Raw genomic sequence first — 22,600 nt, 5'->3', positions numbered from 1 at the left:
GAACACAATACCTCAGGTGTGGCCTCCCCAATGCAGAGTACAGGGCAAGGATCACTTCCCTTGTCCTGCTGACCACGCTATTTTGGATACAGGACAGGATACCATTGGCCATCTTGGCCACCTGGGCACACTGTTGGCTCCTGTTGAGCTTCCTGTCCATTAGTCCCCCCAGGTCCCTTTCTGTCTGACTGCTCTCCAGCCACTCTGTGCCCAGCCTGGAGCGCTGCAGGGGGTTGTTGTGGCCAAAGTACAGCACCCGGCACTTGGCCTTGTTGAACTTCATCCCATTGGAATCAGCCCATTTTTCCAGTCTGTCCAGATCCCTCTGCAGAGCCCTCCTGCCTTCCAGCTGGTCAACACTCCCTCCCAACTTGGTGCCGTCAGCAAATTTGTTGATGATGGTCTCAATCCCCTCATGTAAATCATCAATAGAGATGTTCAACAGGACTGGACCCAACACTGACCCCTGGGGACACCACTAGTGACTGGCTGCCAGCTGGATGCAGCCCCATTCGCCAGCACTCTCTGGGCCCGGCCCTCCAGCCAGTTCTTAACCCAGCAGAGAGTGCACTTGTCCAAGCCATGGGCTACCAGCTTTTGCAGGAGTATATTGTGAGAGACAGTGTCAAAGGCTTTGCTGAAGTCCAGATAGACCACATCTACAGTTTTCCCCTCATCTGACAGGTGAGTCACCTGATGGTAAAAGGAGATCAGGTTGGTCAGACAGGACTTGCCCCTCCTAAACCCAGGCTGGCTGGGTCTGATCCCTTGTCCATCCTGAAGGTGCTGTGTGAACATATTAAGGGCCAGTTATTTGATGCTTTGACCTGCTTGGTGTGTCAGGCTCTACAACTGGCATTTATCTGCGCCATCCCAAATGCCTGGCCAAATGTAAACCAGTGAGGAACTATGATGACTGCTGTGCAGAGCAACATCTGAAAAGCTGGATTTGCCAGTAGTCTACTCCTGTAAATTTTCTCCCTGCCTTTCAATTATTTGCCAATTTTGAATGCTCTTTCCCACTTTCATTTGTAACTGTTGAAACTGTATTCTCTTAACCCACCTTGCAAATACCTAGAACGCAAAACAAATACAAAAATAAAATTAGTACAGTTATTAAAGCAGTATTTCCATTGGGTTACTTTATGGAAGTGTGCCTTTTCTTCCAAGAACCTTGCACTTTGAACTACTTGATGAGAACATGCAGATCTTTATCTTCTGGTTGCTCACAAAATCTGTGCATTGCAGCTGAAAAGGGCAAGCAGCGATGACATGCTGACCAAACCAGGGGTGGCTGCGGCTGCTGGAGTCTCTAGGCTGAAGAAGACCATTACAACAGGAGCGATTTCTGAACTTGCTGAGAGTCGTCTGAAGCCCAGCACAGGTAGATACAAACATTCTGGAAGTTGGTCTGCTTTGTACGAAATGTGCAGCAAGTGTCACTTGGTTTACCAAGATCCTGAGTTTTTCTTATCTCCCACTTGTACTGCAGCTATAACTTACCTTTTATAATATACAGCATATAGGACGAGACCTACTGTGCCTTGCAGACTGCATCCTACACCCCCATGAGTCGCTAATCTAAAGTTTAAAGGGGGAAGCGGGGGGTTTCCCGGAGCTGTTGGTGTTTGAGGCTGCCCGGCCCCGAGAGGCCTCGCGGTGGCGCTGCCGGCCCGGCCCCGTCCTTACAGCACATCTCGTTTTCCTTTGAAAATCTTTACCGTATATCAATAGCATTCTCCCTTCTCCCCCCTTTGAATGAGAAGAGCTGTTACCCTGCTGTTCTTGGGATGCGGCAGAGATGTGAGAACAAAGAGCTGGCCACAGCATCTTCGTGTACAGCTTGTGCTCCTAAGCTACGTTGTGGCATGCTCGCTCCCTCAGCCTTAGCCCCAGCAGCTTATTCACATTGGCTTCAAACCTAAGCCGGTTTCTAAAGGCAGCGACACCATCTGCATACCAAGGACTTGTGTGCAAACGCTCTGCTTTCCCCCAGGAGCTCAGCAAACGCTTGCTTTTGTCTGCTCCCTGGTGGCATTTCCAAGGAATGTGAGATCTTATTAAATTTGACCATGACCTCCCTATTTGTCACAGCCTCGGCAGGGTTTGGCAGTGTAACAGAACAATGTTACTAACCAGAAAGGGATTTCTGGACAGAAAAAAAGTCTTACATACTTCCCCCTCATCAAAAAGAAAATAATGCATCTTGTAACAGCATAAATGCTTTGTAGTAATCCAAAAAGGGATCCTGTTCTGCAGTTAACTGGTGTGTAAATCCGCAGATTTCATAGTGACTAGTTGTATCCAAAAGCATTTGATATTTACCAGCCAATAAAGAGGCATGATGCTGGCAAAAGACACTTGGGAGGAGTAATGAGGGGAAAAGAGGACCTGTACAGATGATGCAGCATAGGATCCTGGGAATGCAGCCAAGGAAACAGCACTGCAGGGAGTCCAGAATGGAATACGTATGTCAGATGCAAAAATACCAGCACTGGAACAGAGAGCCCCCTTCTGCATGCATGTATAATAGCTGGGATTGGGGGAGGGATAAGATTTATGGTGATGACTAAATACACAGGCTAAAATGGCTTATGGAGATCAAATTACATCTGGATATTGGTTTGCCTATTTAAATTACATCATTAGATCTGACCTCATATATTGCTTTGCATCAACATTGGTAGAAGTATGAAAGAGAATATTAGTGCTAGGTGAAAAAGAGTTCAAGTGTGGAGTTATGCTTATTGTGTAGATAGACACTAATAATGTGTGCTACCCCTCTAAAATTCCTGTTTACCTAGAGAGAACTGTCCCAGGTCTTATAGGAGCTAACTATAGGTATGTATACAAAAAGACCTATATCTTACATATCTTAATTTTCACAGTGGTTCCATAGTCCAAAAGGGTGCTTGGAAATCTAGTTATACTCTGAGAATGTGTCACTGTCATGGCCACTGAAAGGTGCTAGATGTTAGTGAGCAAGGTTACTAAGCTGAATGCTGCTTTTAGATTGCCACACCATGAAAAAATACCAATGGCGTATTATAATACAGTATGTTGTTGCTAAGAGGAAAATTAAAAATCAGATGTGACAGAAGGCACAACATGTTCCTGGGAACATGAAGTAGAAAAGGAGAGAACATTGTTTCAGCTGCTATATTTTATTGAAATGACATCCCCATTGGTCTCTGATTCTGATCAAGACCACACTGCAACTCTGACTGTGGAGCTAATCCAAGTAAGAATGTTCCTGTAGCTGGGAAATGCAGATATTTGTGTACATGGCCAATTGTATAAATCTTGACATTTTTTGAAACGACTTTCTTTGGTTTCATCAGTTCTGTATTTTCCTTTCATGTCTTCACTGCAGACATTATGTCTGCCCTCACCCCTGCCTTGTTTGTGAGTTTTTTAGATTGGTCTTGCTTTTTCTGTTTTTCAAGTGAGCAATTTTATTATTTTAATGCAATTATATTAGTTCCAGCTACACTCTGGTGTTACTTGGTATTATGGTATTGTGTAAGAGAAATTAAAAGTAACAAGGTATAGAAATAATAGCAAGAAAAAAACTTAGATATCTTTCTTCTTTGGGTGTGACTGTTTGACATTTGTGTGTTGACCTTGAGCAATAGTATGTGTTCCAAGTGCTGCAGATAATAAATAATTGACATAGAGATTGCCTGTTCAAATAGACTTGTTTGTATGCTGCCCTTGGTGGAGTTCAGGTTACTCATTCTAACCTTTTGCTGTCATAACTACCCTGTCCACCTTTTTGGAAGCTAATGAAGTAAATCAGAAGTGACTTGAAGGGGGATAAGGCCAATCTCATGTCTCTATTCTTGTTGAATGGAGCTGAGCTAATGGAACTGGAGATGGATTCTGGCTGGAAGTTCTATGCTGTGAGGTTTGGCTTTGTAAGTACTTGGCGGTTTTGAAATCCCAAGTAATGGGAAATGGCATGGAGGGAGAAATAAATGTCTTGGATTCAGCTTCCTTATCCACAGTGTTATGTCCTTCCATGTACAGTCTTGAAGTAGCAATTTGGTTTTATGATAAGACCAAACTTAAGAGCTCTTGCATGGCTTTTAATGTTTCAATAGATGAAGAGATGGAAAAGTTGCAAAACACGAGGAAGAGGTCACTAATCTTGAAAAATGCTTATTTTAATGCTTGCACTTGTAAAGCTATCCAATGTATGAAGCCATATAGTAAACAAATTATTTTAAGATATTTAGAGAAAGGTGTATCTTCATGAAAAGCTAGGACTGTCCTCTCCCTGAGGTTCAGGATTATAGGAAATCAGTGATGTTTTTCTGATTCTGATCCTTAGAGGTTTGCAAGCCAAATAACCTTATCACTCATTAGATATGGTTTCCAAACAAAACTGAAAATGTGGCACACTACAGATTTTGGAGCTTCCTGCCTGTTTTTAGAATTGTCACTTCAATATTCCTCTCTGAGAGTAATAATCATATTAGATTTCATAATCTATTGAATTTTCTGCCTGTCTTCCAGCTGACTTCTCTGCTTGGTGAGCGTTTGTCACTTTCTGATGTGGGCTAACTGTTTAAGTTAATGGGAAGCTAATCCAGACCAGAAGCATCCTTCACATAATCAGAAAACTCAAGAAAAACATCTTTCTAATAAAACCCTTCTTCAAAAAAATCCTTGCAAAAATCTAATTGACAGTTTAATTCTTCATAAGATGCTAATGCACCCCGATTAGAACAGGAAAAAGGAAAGTGGTTTCTTTTGAAGGACAGCTCTCTGTTGACCTTGGAGTCCTTTTTAGTCTCCCATTCATCAGTTTTTGACAGGCCCTGCTTTTCGTGATCTGTCACATCAAAGGACTACTGTAGGTTTGTAGAAAGGTTGCTACACTTTGCATTCAGTCTCATTACTGTCTCATTTTTCTTCTGAAAGATAGAGGCAAGCAGAGAGACACTAATGACATTGGTGCGTTCTGTTCCACAAGACTTCACTAGAAACCAAATGACTGATCTCATCTGGGGTTTCCCAGGAACAATAAATGTGCTTTAAAACTTCATCTGGAAAGCTAGTTGAGTTTTGCTGCCCTTCCACGTACAAGACGCAGCTCTCACTTAATTATTCTTTCATATGAAGAAAGAGATTCTAGCTCTGGATCTGATATAAAAAGGAAAGGAAGACTAAAACACTTTGCTTTGTCAAGATGTCATTCAAATAGGCAAGAAATGCTGCATGAATTTAACATGCAAAACAATGTAGAAATATATGCATATCTATAGCTCTACATGTAGCTGGATATGCGTATTGACATCTGCATACACTTGTATGTATCTGCATGCTTGGTTGTAACATATTGGTACAAATGTGAATCTGATCACTTCCGATGCTTTTGCTGAAAAAGTTACTGTATGATGTTTGTTTGCCATGTTAATTTTTCATATTCTTCTCATCTTCTAATTGTATGAACCTTCTACTGTAGCTGGGACTAGAGGGGGAGCAATGCATTTTAGTGACTGTCTGTTGGGATTTCTGATACCTGATCCTGTTAAGGATTACAGTTTCTTTGAGAGGCATTCACAGGCTGCCTGCAGTCATCGTGCATTATTAAACAGTAAGAATTAAATTCTGCTGACAACGCTGTCTGCAGTATGTACATTTTTCACTTTCGTTGCTATCCTAACCTACTACACAATTTACATTTACTGCAGTGGATCTCCATTAACACATGCTAAGATTTTTGCATGCAACTTCTTGTTAAAACAATCTAAATTAGAGACCATTTTCTCTGTTGTATATTCCCCTGAGAATGACTTTGTTGGCACGTGTTTACCACCCTGGGACTTGAGCCAGTTAAGAGGATTCAGTGTGTGGTAGGGCTACTGAAATGCTAAATCTCAGGCTGTAATGACTTGACTCATTAAATTGCTGACAGTTAATTGGCTCAAGCCAGCACATATAGGGAAGATCCATTACAGCTGTAAGCAAACTGATGATCACAAAAGCCTTGCTAGGGATGCCTAAACAGAAAGGGGAGCATGCTTGGATGGTCCAAGAATAGTACAAATCTATAATCTGTTTGTTTTCATTTATTTTTCAGGCTGCTTTAGTGAAGTTGTTCAGCAAAGTCAACACAATGTTGTGTCAACTACCTGTCCTAGGTCAATGATCAGCTTTCCTTCAGCTGGTTTGAAGAGAAAATGATCCTTAACACAAATTCCCTAGGCCTAAATGTATCACAGCCAAAATACCTTGGCAGAGTGCCACTGTGTTTGCACTTGGAGAATGGGAGAGAGTGAAAGAAAGGAACGCAGAGCTGGTCTGGTCCAACAAGTATGCATATCAGGAGAGGGCTTGGCATTCCTTGTGTGACTTTTCTTTTTCCCCAGGTTCTTTTTTTTTCAGCAGCTTTTGGCTTACATTAGATTTTAATACTGTAAAGTAACAGGAAGGGATTGACAGCTACATCTCAGATGGGTTCCTGGAAGGCTGCACTTCTGTGCTGTGAACTTAACTATGACCTCACCAATTAACATCACAACCAAAATTTAGTTTTTAATGTGGTTAAAAATACATTTGCTCTTCCTTCTGGGTTTCAACAAAGATGCTATATGCCTAATCCTTTGGAGTCCACTACTGTCCATGATACACACATCCCTGTAGATTTCTCTTCCTTCCTACATATGTGTGTTTAGTGCTTATAAAGTCTTTTGCATTAATGGAAAAAGTAGAGCATGATGACAGTGTGACACTGGTATTGAGAGTCAGCGCCTGCCCCTAGGGCCCATTCCATTTAGTTCAGTCTTTGTCAGAAGGTCCAACCCCTAGATCCTGTTCAGCATCTCTTTGTTAGGCTTTGGCCTTCTGTAGGGATTGTCAGTCATCTGTCCACTGGAAGTCTGGGATAATTTGATGGTACCTTCACACTCCAGAGCATGGATTGCAATTTGAATTTTTAGAAGTTATGCTAATTAATGTGCTGTTGTAAGAGCAGGATCGAAGGAAAGGCTATGCCTGGCAAATAAGTCCTGTCATTTGACTAGTGACTTGAAAGAATTATGTATGTCACACCTTGAGTAATTAATTCCTGTTTTCACTACATAGAAAAAAGGTGTTTGTGGGATTTTATTGGCAATCCTTCAAGTGGATAGTGCAGAAGGATGAGTCAGCCTTCAAACCTAGGAGGAAACCAGCTAATCTACTTTATAGAGATAAAATGGTTCATTCATTTATTTTTATACCTTTATTACTAAGGAGGAATTTGAGCTGCAAGCTCCATAAACGTCTCTTATCCGAGAATTCTGCAGAGGCTAGCTGTATTTTAAAATTCATACCTTACCTTTCACTGTGGGCTTGGGCTACAAGTCTTTCATCTGTCATCATTCTCCGTGTCACGGTGTTAGAATGTTCTGACGTATGTTTTGTGCCACTGTCAAACTTAACTGATTGGTTCTTCCTGTCATGACTCCTCCACAGTGCTCATGTTTCAGGTGTTTTTGCTCTTACTTGGTGATTACATTTTATAATTACTCCAGGCTTGCACCTTATACTGTACTGGGACCCTATTACACTATTCCCTTTTGTGTTACACAAATAGAAAGCAGGTGTTGAAATAATAAATGTTCAGTGTTGGGATTTAACAACCCAAGAGATTATCCTGGCTAATGCTATCCCTCTGGTGAATCCTGTGAAGAAAAGCAGAAGTCACTCTTTATAATAGAAGAAAATCTCTTTGTCTTGGAGATACATTTCACCAACATTTGGTGGACATTTATATCTGTACCTTTGAGAAGGGGAAGCTGAGAACCCATCCTACTAAGATGCAAGACATAAGAGACCATAAGATGACTTTTAGAAAAATGCACTCTGCAATCCTTTTTTTTAGAACTTCTATGGCTTATTCATTAAAGCATTTTGTATTTTGCATGTTCTAAGACAGAAGTAGACAGGAGTTTTATTTAATGTCGTCCAAATATAGACAGCTGTATGAAAACTTGTAACTTCATCCATAAAGCGTCAAAGCAAGAACAATGAAAAATTTAAGACTGACAATTAGCTCACTCTATTATACAAAAATATTAGCAAAAATCTCTTTCTATGTTATGGAATAATTTCCAGATTTGTAAATTTGAAACAATATATTCGTAACTAGCTAGATAAATTTCTGTATGTTTTCTTTTCAGTCTGTTTTGAGCCTAGGACACATTGGTTATTTCTGAATTTATTTTTAACCCTCTTGGTAAAACAAAGACTTTAAGAAGATGATTTCTGTTAATTGTCCATGTAATGGAAGCTTCACTGGAGTAATTCAATATTCTTTCCCATGTACATCATGACTCCATTAGTGAGGAGCATCTCAGTTTCTATCCTTGAAAGATCAGCTGTTGGCTGATCTGGGGTGGGGGATAGTGTTGTGAATTAGAAGCAAAATGAATTTTGGAGGCATTTGATTACTCTTGTCTTCTCTGATGACGCTCCTGCTGTTCTTCACTCTGTTCACATTTCAGTAGTTTGTTTTGAATTTTACTGGTGTATGGCCTAGAAACAGCCCCCTGGCCGTTCACCTCCTGCAGCCAGGGCTGCTTTGGGGCACTAAAGCCCTGCTCAAGTTTCCCAGCTGAGTTTTTGTCTGTGGTGGATCTTGGTTCCAGGCTTCAGCGGGGCTCGGTAGAATAAATCAGCGCCTTTCTCGGAGCCGCCTGCAGTTTGCGGCTGCAGCCCCTGGGTGGCCCGCACTGCTCGCTGGGTCACTCCTCCTTTCTCTGCCAGCGAGCGAGCTCTTTCTCTGCCTCTCTCGCTCCCCCTCCTTTTATTCCAGCAGTCAGGCAGCTAATTAACTGCACAGCCCGGCCTTCAGTGCATAATATTGTAATGAGGTAGGAGGGAGAGCCACAGCTGCTTCAGCATGAGCAGCAGGCCCTGTTCCTGGTGCCAGGAACTAGGAAGGAGCTGATTATTTTAATTCTTTTTTGTTTTCCCTTTAAGTTGGCTGTAGCGTAGACGTTAGGAGCAGATCGAGGCAGGTCCGCCGCTGACACAGAGCATGAGCGGGGCGCCGGGGTCCTAGAGGAGCCCGGGGAAGAGCCGGGGGAGTGACCGAAGATGGGCAACCAGGCTGGGCGAGCGGAGGAGCCTGACCAAGGTCTGTAGGGACCGTGCCGGGGCCGCTGCCGGCGGCTCCCGGGGCTGTTCTGCAGGGGAAGGGGATTTGTTCTCGGGGGCTTTCACCGCAGCGTCACCCTGAGCGGAATCAGGGGCTGTTGGCAGAGCTAATGCTGATGGCTTTGAGACTGTCAGAGAAATTCCTGCTGTTTATCTTGTGCTTTGTAAATGCTGTTTGTTACTGCTCCGTACCTGAGATCGCAGCACCGTCCTTAGGGAAGCTTTTCAGAAAGAAATCCTTTGCTGGCTGGAACAGAATGCCTACAAGGGAGGGACCTTAATGCCTGAGAGATATTATTTTATACAGTCTGCATGATGCAGCTAAAAAGTTACAGAGCTTATCTAGTGATGCATATATAACTTGTCAGGATCTGTAGCTTGGCTATGTTCGCCTTTACCATTGTTCATGGCCTGAGGCCTGAAATTTTCCAGGCTTTAGAATTTAAAATGATGCCTTTGTGGAAGGTTTTCCCACCATTGTCCTTTCAGAAGTGTAATGCTTTGCATGTTAATCAGTAGCAGATTTTATAGAAAGCCAAGAGCTAGTATCAGGTATATCTAATTCCCCTTGTGCCAAATGTCTATACTGTGCACCAGGAAGGCTGGTAATTTGTTCCTGATGCCGTAGTACTGTTTTGGTTGCCTTTTGATTTATTTTGCTTGTTTCTCAAATACTGAATGAGGAAAAAACAGTAGGCATGCTGATTTGTGCTGTTTATTTTGTAGTTTCTGTTTAATCTTAGAACTCTCTAAGGTACAGAAAACTGGAATTGGTTGTATTTCCTGGCACTCTGCTTCTTACTGTTACCATGGGAATTTCATTCACAAAATCCCATTAAAGTTGTTATTGCTTGGTCAGGATTTCTTTATAACTTCAGATTAGATACATGGCTATTGTGTTAAAAGAAATGCATATGTACCTGATTTCTGGTATTGTGAAGAAAAGCAAGAAGCCAACAATGCTGCGTTGCTACTCATAGTAGATCTGCCCGTGAGTGCTGGAACAGCAGTTGGGTGTAGTGGAGAACTCTCTAGCAGTATGTTAATCAGCAAGCTAATGAAGGACACAAAAGCAGCCAGTATCCAGTCACCAGAAGAAATGCTGCCCTACGGGAAAGTTAAACTTTAGGCTGGAAAGTATGGCCGTCTACATCCCTGGGCTCTGAAATCTGGATTTCCCAGGCCACTGTCAGCTATAGAAGTCTTGCTGGAACTAAACATGCTATCGTCATTTGAGGAGGGATAATACTAATGATAAACTAAGAGGGAGATGGCTAAAGGCATGGAGAGGTACTCTGTTAACTTCTAATAAGAGTTTGAGAAGACCAGCTCTGATTTTGCAGGCCAGTGGTGGGATTAGCTTATTATTATTAGCATTGATGATAAATGAGTGTGCAGACCCCCTGTGGCTTTTAAAAAATGTTTCATCCATTGTTTTCTCTTGTCCCGTGATTTATTTTAGATTTTTTTATTGAAAGAGAAAGGGTTAAAAGAGTTAAAAACTCTTCTCAGTTTTTAAGTGCAGGCTGTACAAAGTCTTGTTTTAATGTCTTCACTGTTCATAAGATATGAATATGACTGAAAAGCACAGAGCACTTTGTATTCAACTACATACTCAAAACTGCTTAATCATGAAAAAAGTTTCAGGAACAGCACTGCTGACAATAAATTCTGATGACATATTCCTTGTGTGTGGGAGCTCTGGCTTTGGAAGTCAGAATAATGTAAAGACATCTGAAGCAGATTTTGTGTTGATTTTTGACAACTAGGATGCAAAAACTTGTTTCTCACATTAGAATGTGATACATGGAAGTGTCTATGTTGGGCTTTGTTTCTACTTGGATGAACTTAATTCAGCTCTCGCTCAGGAATACCTATGTCTTGAATAACTGTGGTACTCTAATTTTGGTCCTTTTGGAATAACCAAATTAATACCCGGTATCATCTCCTTTTAAATTATTCTTACAAGCAGGCTTTTCCTGACTTAAATTTTATAACTTGTTTTAAACCATTTTTACAATCATTTGTAAGAACTTTTGTGGTATGTGACCCAAATTTGCATCAGTTTTTTGCATAAACTCTACTTGTAAACTGGGTGAGTGGTTGCCTTTCCTGCTGTGAGTGCTCTCAATATTAATCTTTAAAAGCATGTAGAGGTTTTAGAATGAAAACACCTATAAAGTAGTACAGAAAAAGATGTAAAACGGTAGTGAGTATTGCTGCAGTTTGTCAGTAGAGTTAGTTTTCTGTTTCCAAGTCTGGCTGCCTCAAGCTAAAGGAACATCAGATACACAAACACGGGCCAAGGCACCTGTGAAATAGTGGGAACTTTTCATGGGAGCTGTGTGGAAGAATACAATGTTTTCCAGTGCATCAGTATTTATTGAGAGAAGCCTTTCAAATATTAGCTTGCCTTGGAAACAGTGAGGCAGCCTTTATTTCTGAACAGGAGTGCCTAAGATTCTTTGATATTGGTTGACACGGTGATGGTGGGGTTTTGTTTATCCTCTAAACATCTCCAGGTGAGGTGATGATTAAAATCTTTGGGAAGAGGTGGAGAAAATGACTCAATACATAAAAAAACTTTCTTTAAAGAAGCAGTTGAATGGGAAATGTTAACTTCTCTAGTTGGAACAAGGTGACGGGTGGGGTTATCCAAGGGTTAGACTTTTTTTGGGACTGTGCTTATTTGTAAAACATGTTTACAGGGCTTGGATGAGAATATCAAATGTCAGTGTGTATGCTAAGCCAGTATTGATCTGTTTTCTTATGTCTGTTTTGTCCTGGCCTAGGGGGGCTTTTATTTTATGTTTGAGGATGGGGTTCTTCAGTGTGGGATGTATAGTCTGTAAAACAGGCTTTCAAGATAAAGGGTCTCGTATTATTTCTTATATTATTTCTTGTGAGTTCTATCTTTCTTTTTTGGGCTGTATGTTCAGGTCTTTTCTGGGTACTCTCTTTAGCCTCTCTCATCTGCTTCTCTTCCTTTCTTCTAAACATGGGAGCCATTCATCTTAACTCTGTTACATGTCAGCACACCATTTCTGCCAAGCAAGAGCTCGAGAGAACAGATGAGTTTAATAATGGTGTGGGGAGGAGGGAGGGAGGAGAGAGGGGCCAGTGAAGCTAATGAATCACATAACAGCTTGCATGGAAATACCGACAGCAAGTCGTGTCCTCCTCGAGCTCGGGCAGCGAGCCGTAGACCTTTTGTTCCCAGTGGAGCCAGCAAACCGCAATTTGCTCTCCAGTGGATAGTTTAATTCCTTAGTCACCTCTTCCTCCCACAAGTCATTCTTGCATGGGGGTTTTACAGATGCTCTCATTCTTCAGAGCAGTAACACATTGATTAAACTGGTATTGAAGAAGTTTATTTTCCCCTGGAGGGTAATTTTTACTTTGCTTAAGCCTCTCTTCCAAGGCCAGTTAGGGCCAGCTCTGTTGATTAGTCTTGTGATGTGACTTGACTGGACTGACACTATTAAATAATTTCAGAAATACTGAAAACATACTGACAAACAGATGTCAAATGGCAGTAGGCTCCTCTGCTCTGCAGGCCAGTGAAACGAGTACAGCCAAGAGACTATGTCACAATTTGGACTGGCTTCTTAGAGGAATTCAGTTGTGAGTATGACTAACTTGCCGCCTCTGAAGGTATCTGTTTGAGGCGGAGTTAAGTGATAATCTGATGTCCCCTGATCCCAAGACGAGAGGTCAATGAACGCTAAATTAATGGAAGAAATCATCAGGCAAGGGCCTTTACAGCAGTTTTCAGCGCTGGCTGGGAGGATGTGCTGAGTGGGAATACTTTCTCTGGGCAGGACCGGAGCTTTTACAAGAACAACTTAGGGCATGGCAGGCAGCAGGATGTGGTTTTTGCATTTTATTTTGTGTCAGATTGGTTTGCTGATGAAAATTAAAGCCATTCTTGGATGAAGGCAGGGAGCTTCTGCTGGGAATCTTACTGAGTGAGCGGATCAGCAAGAACTTGTCCTACAGTTAAAGCTCTGCAGACTGTGCTTTTACACTAGAACTGGTGGTGTTTTAGGATCTACAGATAATAGATCTAGTATGATAGTAAATGTAAAAGCTGATTTTGTTGCCAATTGTTTTATTAGTTTAGTTAATGTGCTGCGACTGGCTTGACAGTGGCAGAAGAAAGAGCCAATGGATGGTTGTGATGCTATGTTTGTTCTGACACAATATTAAATTAGTCTAAAAGGGTGAAAGAAGGGGGGAATAGTGCTGGCCTTGGAGAAAAAACAAAGCTTACTGCTTTTTATTTGGGTTATATTTGGCTCCTCGAGATCTTAAAGCTATAAAACTAGCTGAAGAAATCTGGGCAAGGACTGCACCTTGATCTTCCTGCTGCTAGAGCCCTGTGGGTAGCCAGGAGTCTGTTCAGAACCTGCCCTGTATTTTGGGGCTTCTACTAATATTCCAGCAAAGTATTTTTCTAATTTTTTCTGTTTTCAGTTCCTTCTCTATGTTACTAATTTGCCCTTCATAAGATCTCCTGGTTTCCACAGGGAGTGCAGCTTTCAGAACAACATGAAATTGTAAAATTGAATCAAAGTACTTCTCTGATTTCATTGGCACTGGATTGCTTGAAGAGGACTTGATTTGATTTTTCTGTGATTCTCACAGACTGCCACTAGTGGATTGACAAATCTTGGATACTTTCATTATTTTTGATATGTTCCCATGCTGTATCTCCAAGCAATTTGAGCATGATTGTTAAATATTATATAAAAGAGGATCTTTGATAATAGACACTGCTGGATTTTCCATGCATAAACTTAATTCCTGTAATCCAAACTAGACATGTGTTCGCAGATGTCTTTTGAAATGTTCCATCTACTATAATTCATGGGGCAGTGATGTTTTTCAATACGCATCAATAGATGTGGATTGCATGTTCTGAGGCAGAGTCCTCTGTCCTTGTGTGATCTGTGCTCATCGGTCAGTTCTCCCAGGCTATAGAATTACAGCAGAACTCCTGTTTTCTGACCTTTTAATCAGTCTGCGTAGCACACAATTAACAAGCTGTATATTTTTATCAACGACAATTTAAAGGTAAAGTTCTTGCAGGCTAATTTGATTTTGATGATTGGAAAAATATACCCTTGGGAAAATGTAAAGCTAACAGGAGTTTTCAGGGTCCAGTTCTGGGCATGTATAGGCAGTGACTGGGATTAAACAAGGACATGCACTCTTCCATTGGTTACCAACATGAAAGAACTGTGTAGTTTTAGTGTCTTGGCTGGAATTTGTCCAGTTGCTTAGGAAAAATATTAGGGGCTTCTGCCTCGGAACATTGCAATAGGGTTCTTGAATTCGGCAGAAAAACCTGTAAGGCTATTTGGTTTTCTTACAGCCTTTTATTTTTGACCTGTTTGCAGGTAGGTCATCTTGCCTTTTACCTTAATGGTTTCTTTTAGGGATGTTTGAGCAAAAGCATCTTGCACAAATGTTTCGAAAGGACTGTGTAAAGCAAATCTGAGCATGGCAAGGTAATGCTTTTGAAATGCCATAGAGAAAAAGGCAGAAACTGACCATATTGCCTGCCTGATCATCACTGTTTGAACTGTCTCTGACCAGTCCAAATGACTGGAGAAATCTCATCCTGTACTAAGGATAGAAAGCTCTTTTAATTAATACAAACGAAGTAAAATGCAAAAGTGGTTTCTTACCTCCATCTGGAAGATATTCTTTGTATTTTTCGCACCCTAAAGGTCTTTTGCATTTCGACATTGCAGCATTTATACTGAAGATGTAGAAATCCTTATAATACCATATAATTATGCCTCATGTAATCAGTTTTGTAGGGATTGTTTCTACAAGGGTGTGGATAATGATGATTTCATTGGCAGGAACCTGGTTCTCTGCTAGACAGGGAAGAGAAAGACCTTCAAAAGTGTATCTGAGTATTTATTCTCATAGACAAAACCACATATGATTCCTGAAGTAAAGCAGAGGTAATACCTTTGTATAATGGAGGACTGTGTGCAGAAGACAGCCTGTTTTCAACTGTCTAAAACAATGTACAGATATATTTCATATGTTTCCAGGCCGCCTAAAGTACATGGCAGCAACTTTACTTAACCCAAAGCTGAATATCCGTTTGGGTATCCATTGGTCCTGAGTTTACAATCTATCTTGAGCCAAGGTGGGAGGCACAAAGCTCTGATTGTGTTTCTCCAGGCCTGAGGTGAGGATGAGGATGGAGGCATCAGAAGGAAGGAGACACAGTGCTCTTTGAAAGACTGAGGATATTTCCACAACCCTTATCTTCCAGATCTTGAGAAATGCTGCTTTCATAAAGCCTTGTTGAGTTTGAAGAATGGACTAATCATGTTAGAAATTACTCTCAGCCTCCTCCACACATAGTTTCTTTGAGGCTGCTTGACTGTGGAAAATCTTTGACTGATCTTTTAATTAAAAGCCCCTTTATTTTTCCTTCCCCACCAAGGAGTTGAAGCTCTTCCTGCTTTGAAGTGGGCAACTTTTTATAGATAAACATCTCATTAAGTTATGAGATTTCTTCCTCTCTCCCCTTCTGTCCCATTTCTTGATGTGTCTCCTCCAGCGTTGATAGTTTTAATGATTTCAGCCCAGTTCCCAGTTTCAGCTATTCAGGACAGTGTGAACTGTCTCCCTTATTGCTATACCAGGCAGAGCTAAAGCTCTGGATGAGCTGTGGAAACTAAATTGCAGTCCTCTCCCCACCCCCTCACTGAAGCAGGCTGGAAACAACAATAAAACTGGGTTTATTATGTGGTCATCACATTTTAGTAAACAAAAGGCAGTTGGAATACCAGTGCAATGCACACTGGTTAATTAGCATTAAGCAAACAATTTTTAAAAAAGCCTCTAGCTTTTAAGTTCTCCCCTCTGTTTTAGGAGAGGAGGAACCTCCTTTTGCGTTTATTTTCGATCCCTTTTTCTCCACTCTTTCTGGATTGGAGAATTCACGAGGAAAGAAGTTCTTTTGGCTCAGTCAGTCCTGGCCTTTTGGCCAAGCGTGGGGCAGCATTCCTGAACTGGAGGGTTCAGGTCATGGTTTCTTAATACAAAGCACTCACCAGCAGTGCTGTGCAAAGGCATTTGCTGCTGCTCCATTCCTCTGTAGCGGCTGCTGCTCACTCAGCAGCGCAAGCCGAAGTGTTTGTGGGCAGGACATTGAATTAGATCAGGATCTGCCTTTAACAAAGCAAAAGTGGAGGAAAAAATGAGCAGATATTTTTATAGCCAAATTGGTTCCGTGATTCAATTCACAGCATGGCCTCATGAACAGTTAAATAAACAGGATGATTAAGTTATCCTTTTAAGTGTGCAAATATTGATATCAAGCATTTTTCCACTTAAAATTGGGTTTTGGTTACTTTTTGTGCTTATAGCTGTAACGTGAGGTGGATTTTGGTAGCCTGGAGGAGTGATCCACAGCACCCGACTTGTCTGGAAGGAACAGGGTTCCTTTTACTTCCCTTTTGCTTTCTTGCGCCAGGAGGTTTTAGGTAACTCCTATGGATATTTTCCTCAGGTGTTGTTTTGACCAGAAATTGTCTAAAAAATAAAAACGTCAGAATAGTCTGACTTAAAATTCACTTTGCTGTAAGTATGAGGTGATAATACCTGATCTTATCTCATTTTGACAGGTGCGTAGGCAGGAAATGTTCCACAACAGAGTTGGGAGGTATCACAGTACACAGAAATACCTATAATTTTGTTGTGCTAGTATCACAAATATACAAAGTCAAGGGCCCTCTTAAGGCATATAAAATTAGATTTTTTCAATAAACTCTGATGGTTGTGGAAATTGTCAAGCTGGATAAAAAGAAGCAGCAAGTAGAGATGACTTTATTTTTAAAAAGGAAAATTCTGGATTTCTGTAACTTCCGCCAGATTAATTTTGCGATAGTGCTACATACAGAAAGTTTTAGTCATTCTTTTTTTGGGGGTAGACAAGGGGTATAGTTAGCAAGTGACTAAAGTGTTTGGCAGGCCCGCTGGTATTAACGGTTCCCAAAAAAGTAGGTTTGATTTTACCGGGGGGACATTCCAGTGAGTGTATGATATAGAGTTTCTCTGAACATTTGCTAGACCATTTGCTTTGGATGTCTCTGTGTTTGTTATGCCAGGTTGCTGGGTACTCTAGAAATCCAAAGCAGTGATTGCAATTGCACTTGTGTTCTGCACCTGTGTTGGCAGACGGGATGTACATTGGGGTTTTGGATCCCTCATTGCAGAGGTGAATGCAGTGGTACCCTCACAGTTCTCTCTGTGCCTGCGGTTGTGGCACAGTGAAGCCCCTTGAATGCTTCTTGACTCTTGATTTAAAAGGGAAATTCGCATTTGTGAAAGCAGTGACTGGGCATGCTAGCTAAGGATACATATGCACAGAACAATTCTTGCCTCCTCTTAGCTTTGCCAATGTACTTCAGAGATGTATCTTTGGTACTTAGGCTTCTGAGTAAAAGTTTCCTCTTATGATAACAACCTGCACTGTTTTTGTAGTGGGTAAAAAACTGTATTATACGTGACACGGGCATATCCAAGACTCAGTTTTCATTTTAGGCTTAAACATTCAGAAAACCCAAGTAGATGGTGTGAGAAGATTTCAGAGGAACTCTTCTGTGTGGACACTGGCATGTTTCTCTGAGTAGAGATTTTAACTACTGCTGTTCTTCAGAGAGGAATTGTATGTGAACAGTCCCATAAAGAGGAAAGAAAGTCAGCTGAAATTCACAATGAGACTTTGTGAACAGGATTTGATCAGATCTCCACTCATTTGCATTCTGAATGCAACCTTGTTTCCACTGCAATAGCATTGAGATGTGACAGTGTGAACTTGAGCTTCAGTGCCTGTGTCTGTGCTAGGAGCTTGGAACCAGCAGATGCCGAGAAGAGCTGAGCTTTTTGTGTTTTAATACTTTTTTGGAAGACTTAGATGGGATTTTTCTATGTAAGAAAGAACAAGATGAGTTATTGATCAGGTTGAATCCAACAAGTTGAAAATTAAATATTTGTGATTTTAAGAAATTCCTTAACTGGGTAGCAGAGATTCCCTGAGCACCTTATTTTCTAAAATCACTATATAACTTACTGTAGGGGACAGGGTAAATAGAGCCTTTGAGGATTCTAAGGGTACTGGACAGTACATCTGTACACTTTTTCTTGTTTTTGATGCCAAAATTTGAGCTAAATGGAGATGCTTCAAATATAAGGTCGTTCCTCCTATTGGGTTACATTCCTACCATGGGAGAGTCTCTTTTAGTGGCCACCCTTCAAAAGAATGTCCTACCAGCAGTTCATCTGCAGATTTAAGTTGATGACAAGTAGTTTTGTCATTACTTAGTTTTTGAGTTACCAATAGTGCTTTTTCTCATGTACTTCTTGCACCCCAGATCTCTAGACTCATATCATCTAATTAAAACAAAAAATAAGCCAAACTTTACAAAGTCTTCAGCTCTAATGTCAGTTGTCTTTGTAGTCTTAAATAATGAATTGCTCAGATCAAGATGCTTATTAATGCTTTTTCTTTGGAATCTCTTGTAGTGTAACTTTTCATATGCAGGTATCTGTTGTTCCCTAATACTTTGTAACTTTTGATTCTTTCTTAGGTCTCTCACTCCTTTGTGTAGCTATCAGTACTTTTAGTCTCAGTGTTTAAGGGAGTAGAAGGCCTTATTTGAGCAGATGCTTCTCTGTAATTAGTGTTAATTATCAAAACCACCTTTGTTTTGTAGCCATCTCCTTGTCTTTTTTAAAGCTGGGTGGAGTCCAAGTGAACCTTCCCAAAGCGCTGCTGACCTCTAAAGGTGTTGGCTCCATGACTAATACTCCACAAACAGACTAATTCTGGAGCACCATGGCTGGCCAAGCCTAGGTTTGCTTTGTTTGTTGTTGTGTGAAGACCAGGTAGTAGAGAACATTGTCTTTCTACAGGACAACCCTAAAAGAAATGGAAAAGGGTATGCTCTTCTGAATTATTGAGGATTATTCCAAGTAGTGTCTAGCACCGTGGTCACTGTAAAATGCTGCCGGCTAACCCATTCAACTCATTCCCTTTGTGTATCAAGCAGATCAAGCTGTAATAGTTTGTCACAGTACAGCAGTGTCATTCTTTATCCTGATTTGTATCAAAGCTGATGGTGGGCCAGAAGTTTGACATTTTGCTCTCAAATATGAAGTTCTAAACAGCTTAAGCAGTTTTGAAAATAGCAGTAGGTACCTCTTTTGAAAATCTGGCCTTCGGCATCCAATCCCATCCTCATTCCAGCCCCCAAGAAGCACTTAGAAATGATTCAGATATTCTTTGTAGGTTGATTTAGTCACTTGCGTCTGTTCAGTATTTGTTATCAAACTGCATTACTGTTAGCGTGTCTTTGTGTAGGTATCTGTATGAAAGAGCACGGCAGCATGAGTGAGAGTTGTTGTATCTGCCCTACTTTTCAGCAGTTATGTTTGCTTTTTCTCGTGCTGCCATTAAATTTATCAGTGTTGCTCGTTCATTACAATATCAGATGATCTCTGGTTAGCAGGGAAGTTGTTTAACAGTTTCATTTGCTTAAACAAAGGGGAAAAAAGAGCAGGGAAAAATAGGGCATTTCAGTGAAGCAGGTATGTGTGCAAAACTCAATCTTTTAATTAAAAAGTACTTTAAAGAGTCAAACGTACATCAATCTTTTTGTGCTTTATAGCCATTTCCCAAAGGACATTCCTGGTTCACTCTTAATCGTTCTCAATATCGATCTCAGGAGCAATGCTGGAGCAGGGTATGTGATCTGCCCAGTCCCCTGGGCTTTCAGTTAAGCTTTGAGCTCTTAGTGGCTTAACCCCTTTAGGAAAATGGATTTTAAGCACCATGTTAATTAGGTTCTTGAAAACTTTACTCTGAGATGACAAAGGAAGACAGAAAATATGGCTGAGCTCCCTGTAACATGTACCTCTTTATCACCGGGGCTCAACAGAGAATGCAATAGCTCCAAGCTAATACCATCTTTGCTGATCTGGCTGTGACTAAATTGATACTGACAATGTCACGAAGTCACATATTAATGCATTCTGTTTCGTTGTTTGTTGTGTGGTACTTGGGTACTGCAGGAATTCTGAAGATGGCACATAAAAGCTGCTATTGCATGCCTTGTAACACCAGCCTGTAAAAGTGTTGTGAAAGTCTGACTGTTCAGTTCAATGTCTAGTGCCATTCTAGATGTCTTCAGACACCCCAGTTGCTCTGTCTGCCTCTCGAGCAAAGGACGGGTCTCCCACAGGTACTGTCTAATCTTTCAGATCTGTGAAGGGGCATCTGAAATGGCACTAGACATCTGTATTTTGACTTCCTACATTAGGCATCATAAACCACATGTGATTAAGGTATGTCTGTGACCCAGATTTGTTTTGCATAAGAAGTTCCAAGTTGGCTAAAAATAGTAATGGGACCTTACACAGGCAAGACTGGGCACATGTGAGTACATGGCTGCGTTACCTGTCTGCTGAACGTTACCAGCACTGCTGCGGATCCTCTGCAGGATCGCAGCAAACCCGAGTCAGTGCAGTCCTGCTGAGTGCAGGATCTACCCGAGTCACAGCCAGAGGATAAGCTGAAAACCAAAACTGATAAGACCTCTTTCAGCTGAATCACATGTGATAGAGCACAGTACAATTGTATGGGGAGGTTTAATAACTCGTTTTATTTGCTGTACAAGCATGAGCTGTAAATAATATTCTCCTTGCTTAGCCGTTCTGCTAAATGCTTTCAGTCCACTTGATTTATACTAACCTTTCCCTCAAGGTATTGCAGGAATCACTTTTCTGAGGCTTGGGAATTCTGTTCAGATGGCAAAATTTATTAAAATATCTTAGCACATGGGAATGGAATTCTGGAACAATGGAAGAATCACTGTCTTCTGTTGTTGGGAATGCTATGAGTTAGCCCAAAATTTCTTGTTGCTATCTCTTTTGTTTCACTATCCTTTTTTGAGGTGGGAGCGATGGCAAAGTGAAATAGCTGGTCTGTTGCAAATGCCAGAGTTAGAATTAAAGAGATATCACAGCCCTTCCAGAGCAGCAGATAATCATGAGAGTACAAACTTGTCTTCAGGCAACAGTTTGAAAAGTATGACTTTAACTTTGCAGAGTGCTATGAATAGCTTTCTTTTATTTCTTGTTATCCTGCCCTTGCAATTCAAATAAGGTACCCATTGTTTAAAAACATCACACCCAACATGCATCTGTCTTCATGTTGTAGTCTTACATGACTGAAATGCTTTCTGGAATGAATCAATGATCAGCATGCTGAAATTACATAGATGACCTCTACATGCAGGAGACTTAGTACATGCTTGAACTGTGGAAGAATCCATTGCTAACACAATATGTTGAAGAAAATGTTTTTATTGTTCTTATCTTAAGAGTTGGCAGGATTAAAATTTAGGAAGAAAGTAGAAAACAGAACATTCCCTGTTAATTCTGTCCATGGAACAGCAGGAGCCCATGGCATTAACCTTTGGGTTATTAATATGTTGATGGAGGGAAGGATTAAGAAAAGGGCAGGTTGTGGGAGACAAATGGCACAAAAGCCAGAGGCAAATAACCTTCTATTGACTGCAGTTCCAGAAAATAGATTCAAGGCAGAAATTAGAACGTTTCCAAAGGTGGTTGTGTGGTCGAATGAGGTTACTTCCCAGTTGAGATTCTTCCTCCTCTCTGGGATTAGAGAAGCAGGTATTTGAACTGTTAATTATACTTAAGAGTCAAGTAAAATAAATGTAACTTCAAAGCTAGTACTTCACTGGGAAGATGGTTATAATGTGCTGTCTTGGAGGACAGAGTGTGATGGCTGATAAACTTACAGAATCCCAGAAAGTCATCCTGTCCCTTATTCTGCCAGCACTATGGGTGTCACTCCTGAGCAGCAGCCCTACGTGTTCCACCCTGGGGGACTGGGAAATGGGTTTCTCCATTTCCTTCTGGTTGTGGGTGCTGCCATTGGGAGCTGATGTGGCAGGTGCTGAGAGTTTAGATCAAATATAGATGGTTATGTGGAAAAACTGAAGAGTAATCTTGATCCTTCATAGCTGTGCTGAAAATGGGATTAAAATGCCTGAAGATCATCATAAAGGGTCAACTTCTATCTTGTTAAAGTCATACTTTGTTTCCGACACCAGTGGAAAATCTGTGAGGATTCCCTGGCAGAAAGTGGTGCAAACAAACTGCCAGGAGCTCCAGGGTCCTAATCCTCACTGACTTACTGTGACCTTGGGTGAGGCATTTTCATTCTCTCTGCTTCCCTGTCCTGTAACCTAGAGTTAACAATTATGTGTTTCAGAGGATTAGAGTTAAATAGCTGTTAATTTTAAAGCACTTTGACAATTATAAGCTCTACATACATGTTAGGGTTTAATCATTCACACCATGAATAGTATAGCTGATATTGACAATTGAG

General features: G+C 41.0%; 1 protein-coding gene across 6 annotated transcripts in view; it reads left to right on the top strand.

Annotated features, from left to right (window-relative positions):
- SPECC1 (sperm antigen with calponin homology and coiled-coil domains 1) overlaps window positions 1-22,600 on the top strand; it is an 80,933-nt gene that overhangs the window by 17,790 nt on the left and 40,543 nt on the right. For 4 of the 6 annotated variants that reach the window (XM_065036324.1, XM_065036322.1, XM_065036323.1 and 1 more), the window contains exon 3: window positions 1,249-1,384. In XM_065036324.1, the coding sequence (XP_064892396.1) occupies window positions 1,249-1,384 (136 nt within the window). Of the gene's footprint in view, window positions 1-1,248; window positions 1,385-8,491; window positions 9,131-22,600 lie in introns of those variants that run through there. The other 2 variants (XM_065036325.1, XM_065036328.1) reach the window with 1 other exon arrangement.

The sequence above is a fragment of the Columba livia genome, chromosome 20 (genome assembly GCF_036013475.1).
Source record: "Columba livia isolate bColLiv1 breed racing homer chromosome 20, bColLiv1.pat.W.v2, whole genome shotgun sequence".
NCBI classification, from domain to species: Eukaryota; Metazoa; Chordata; class Aves; order Columbiformes; family Columbidae; genus Columba; species Columba livia.
This window is presented reverse-complemented; position numbering and strand designations above follow the sequence as displayed.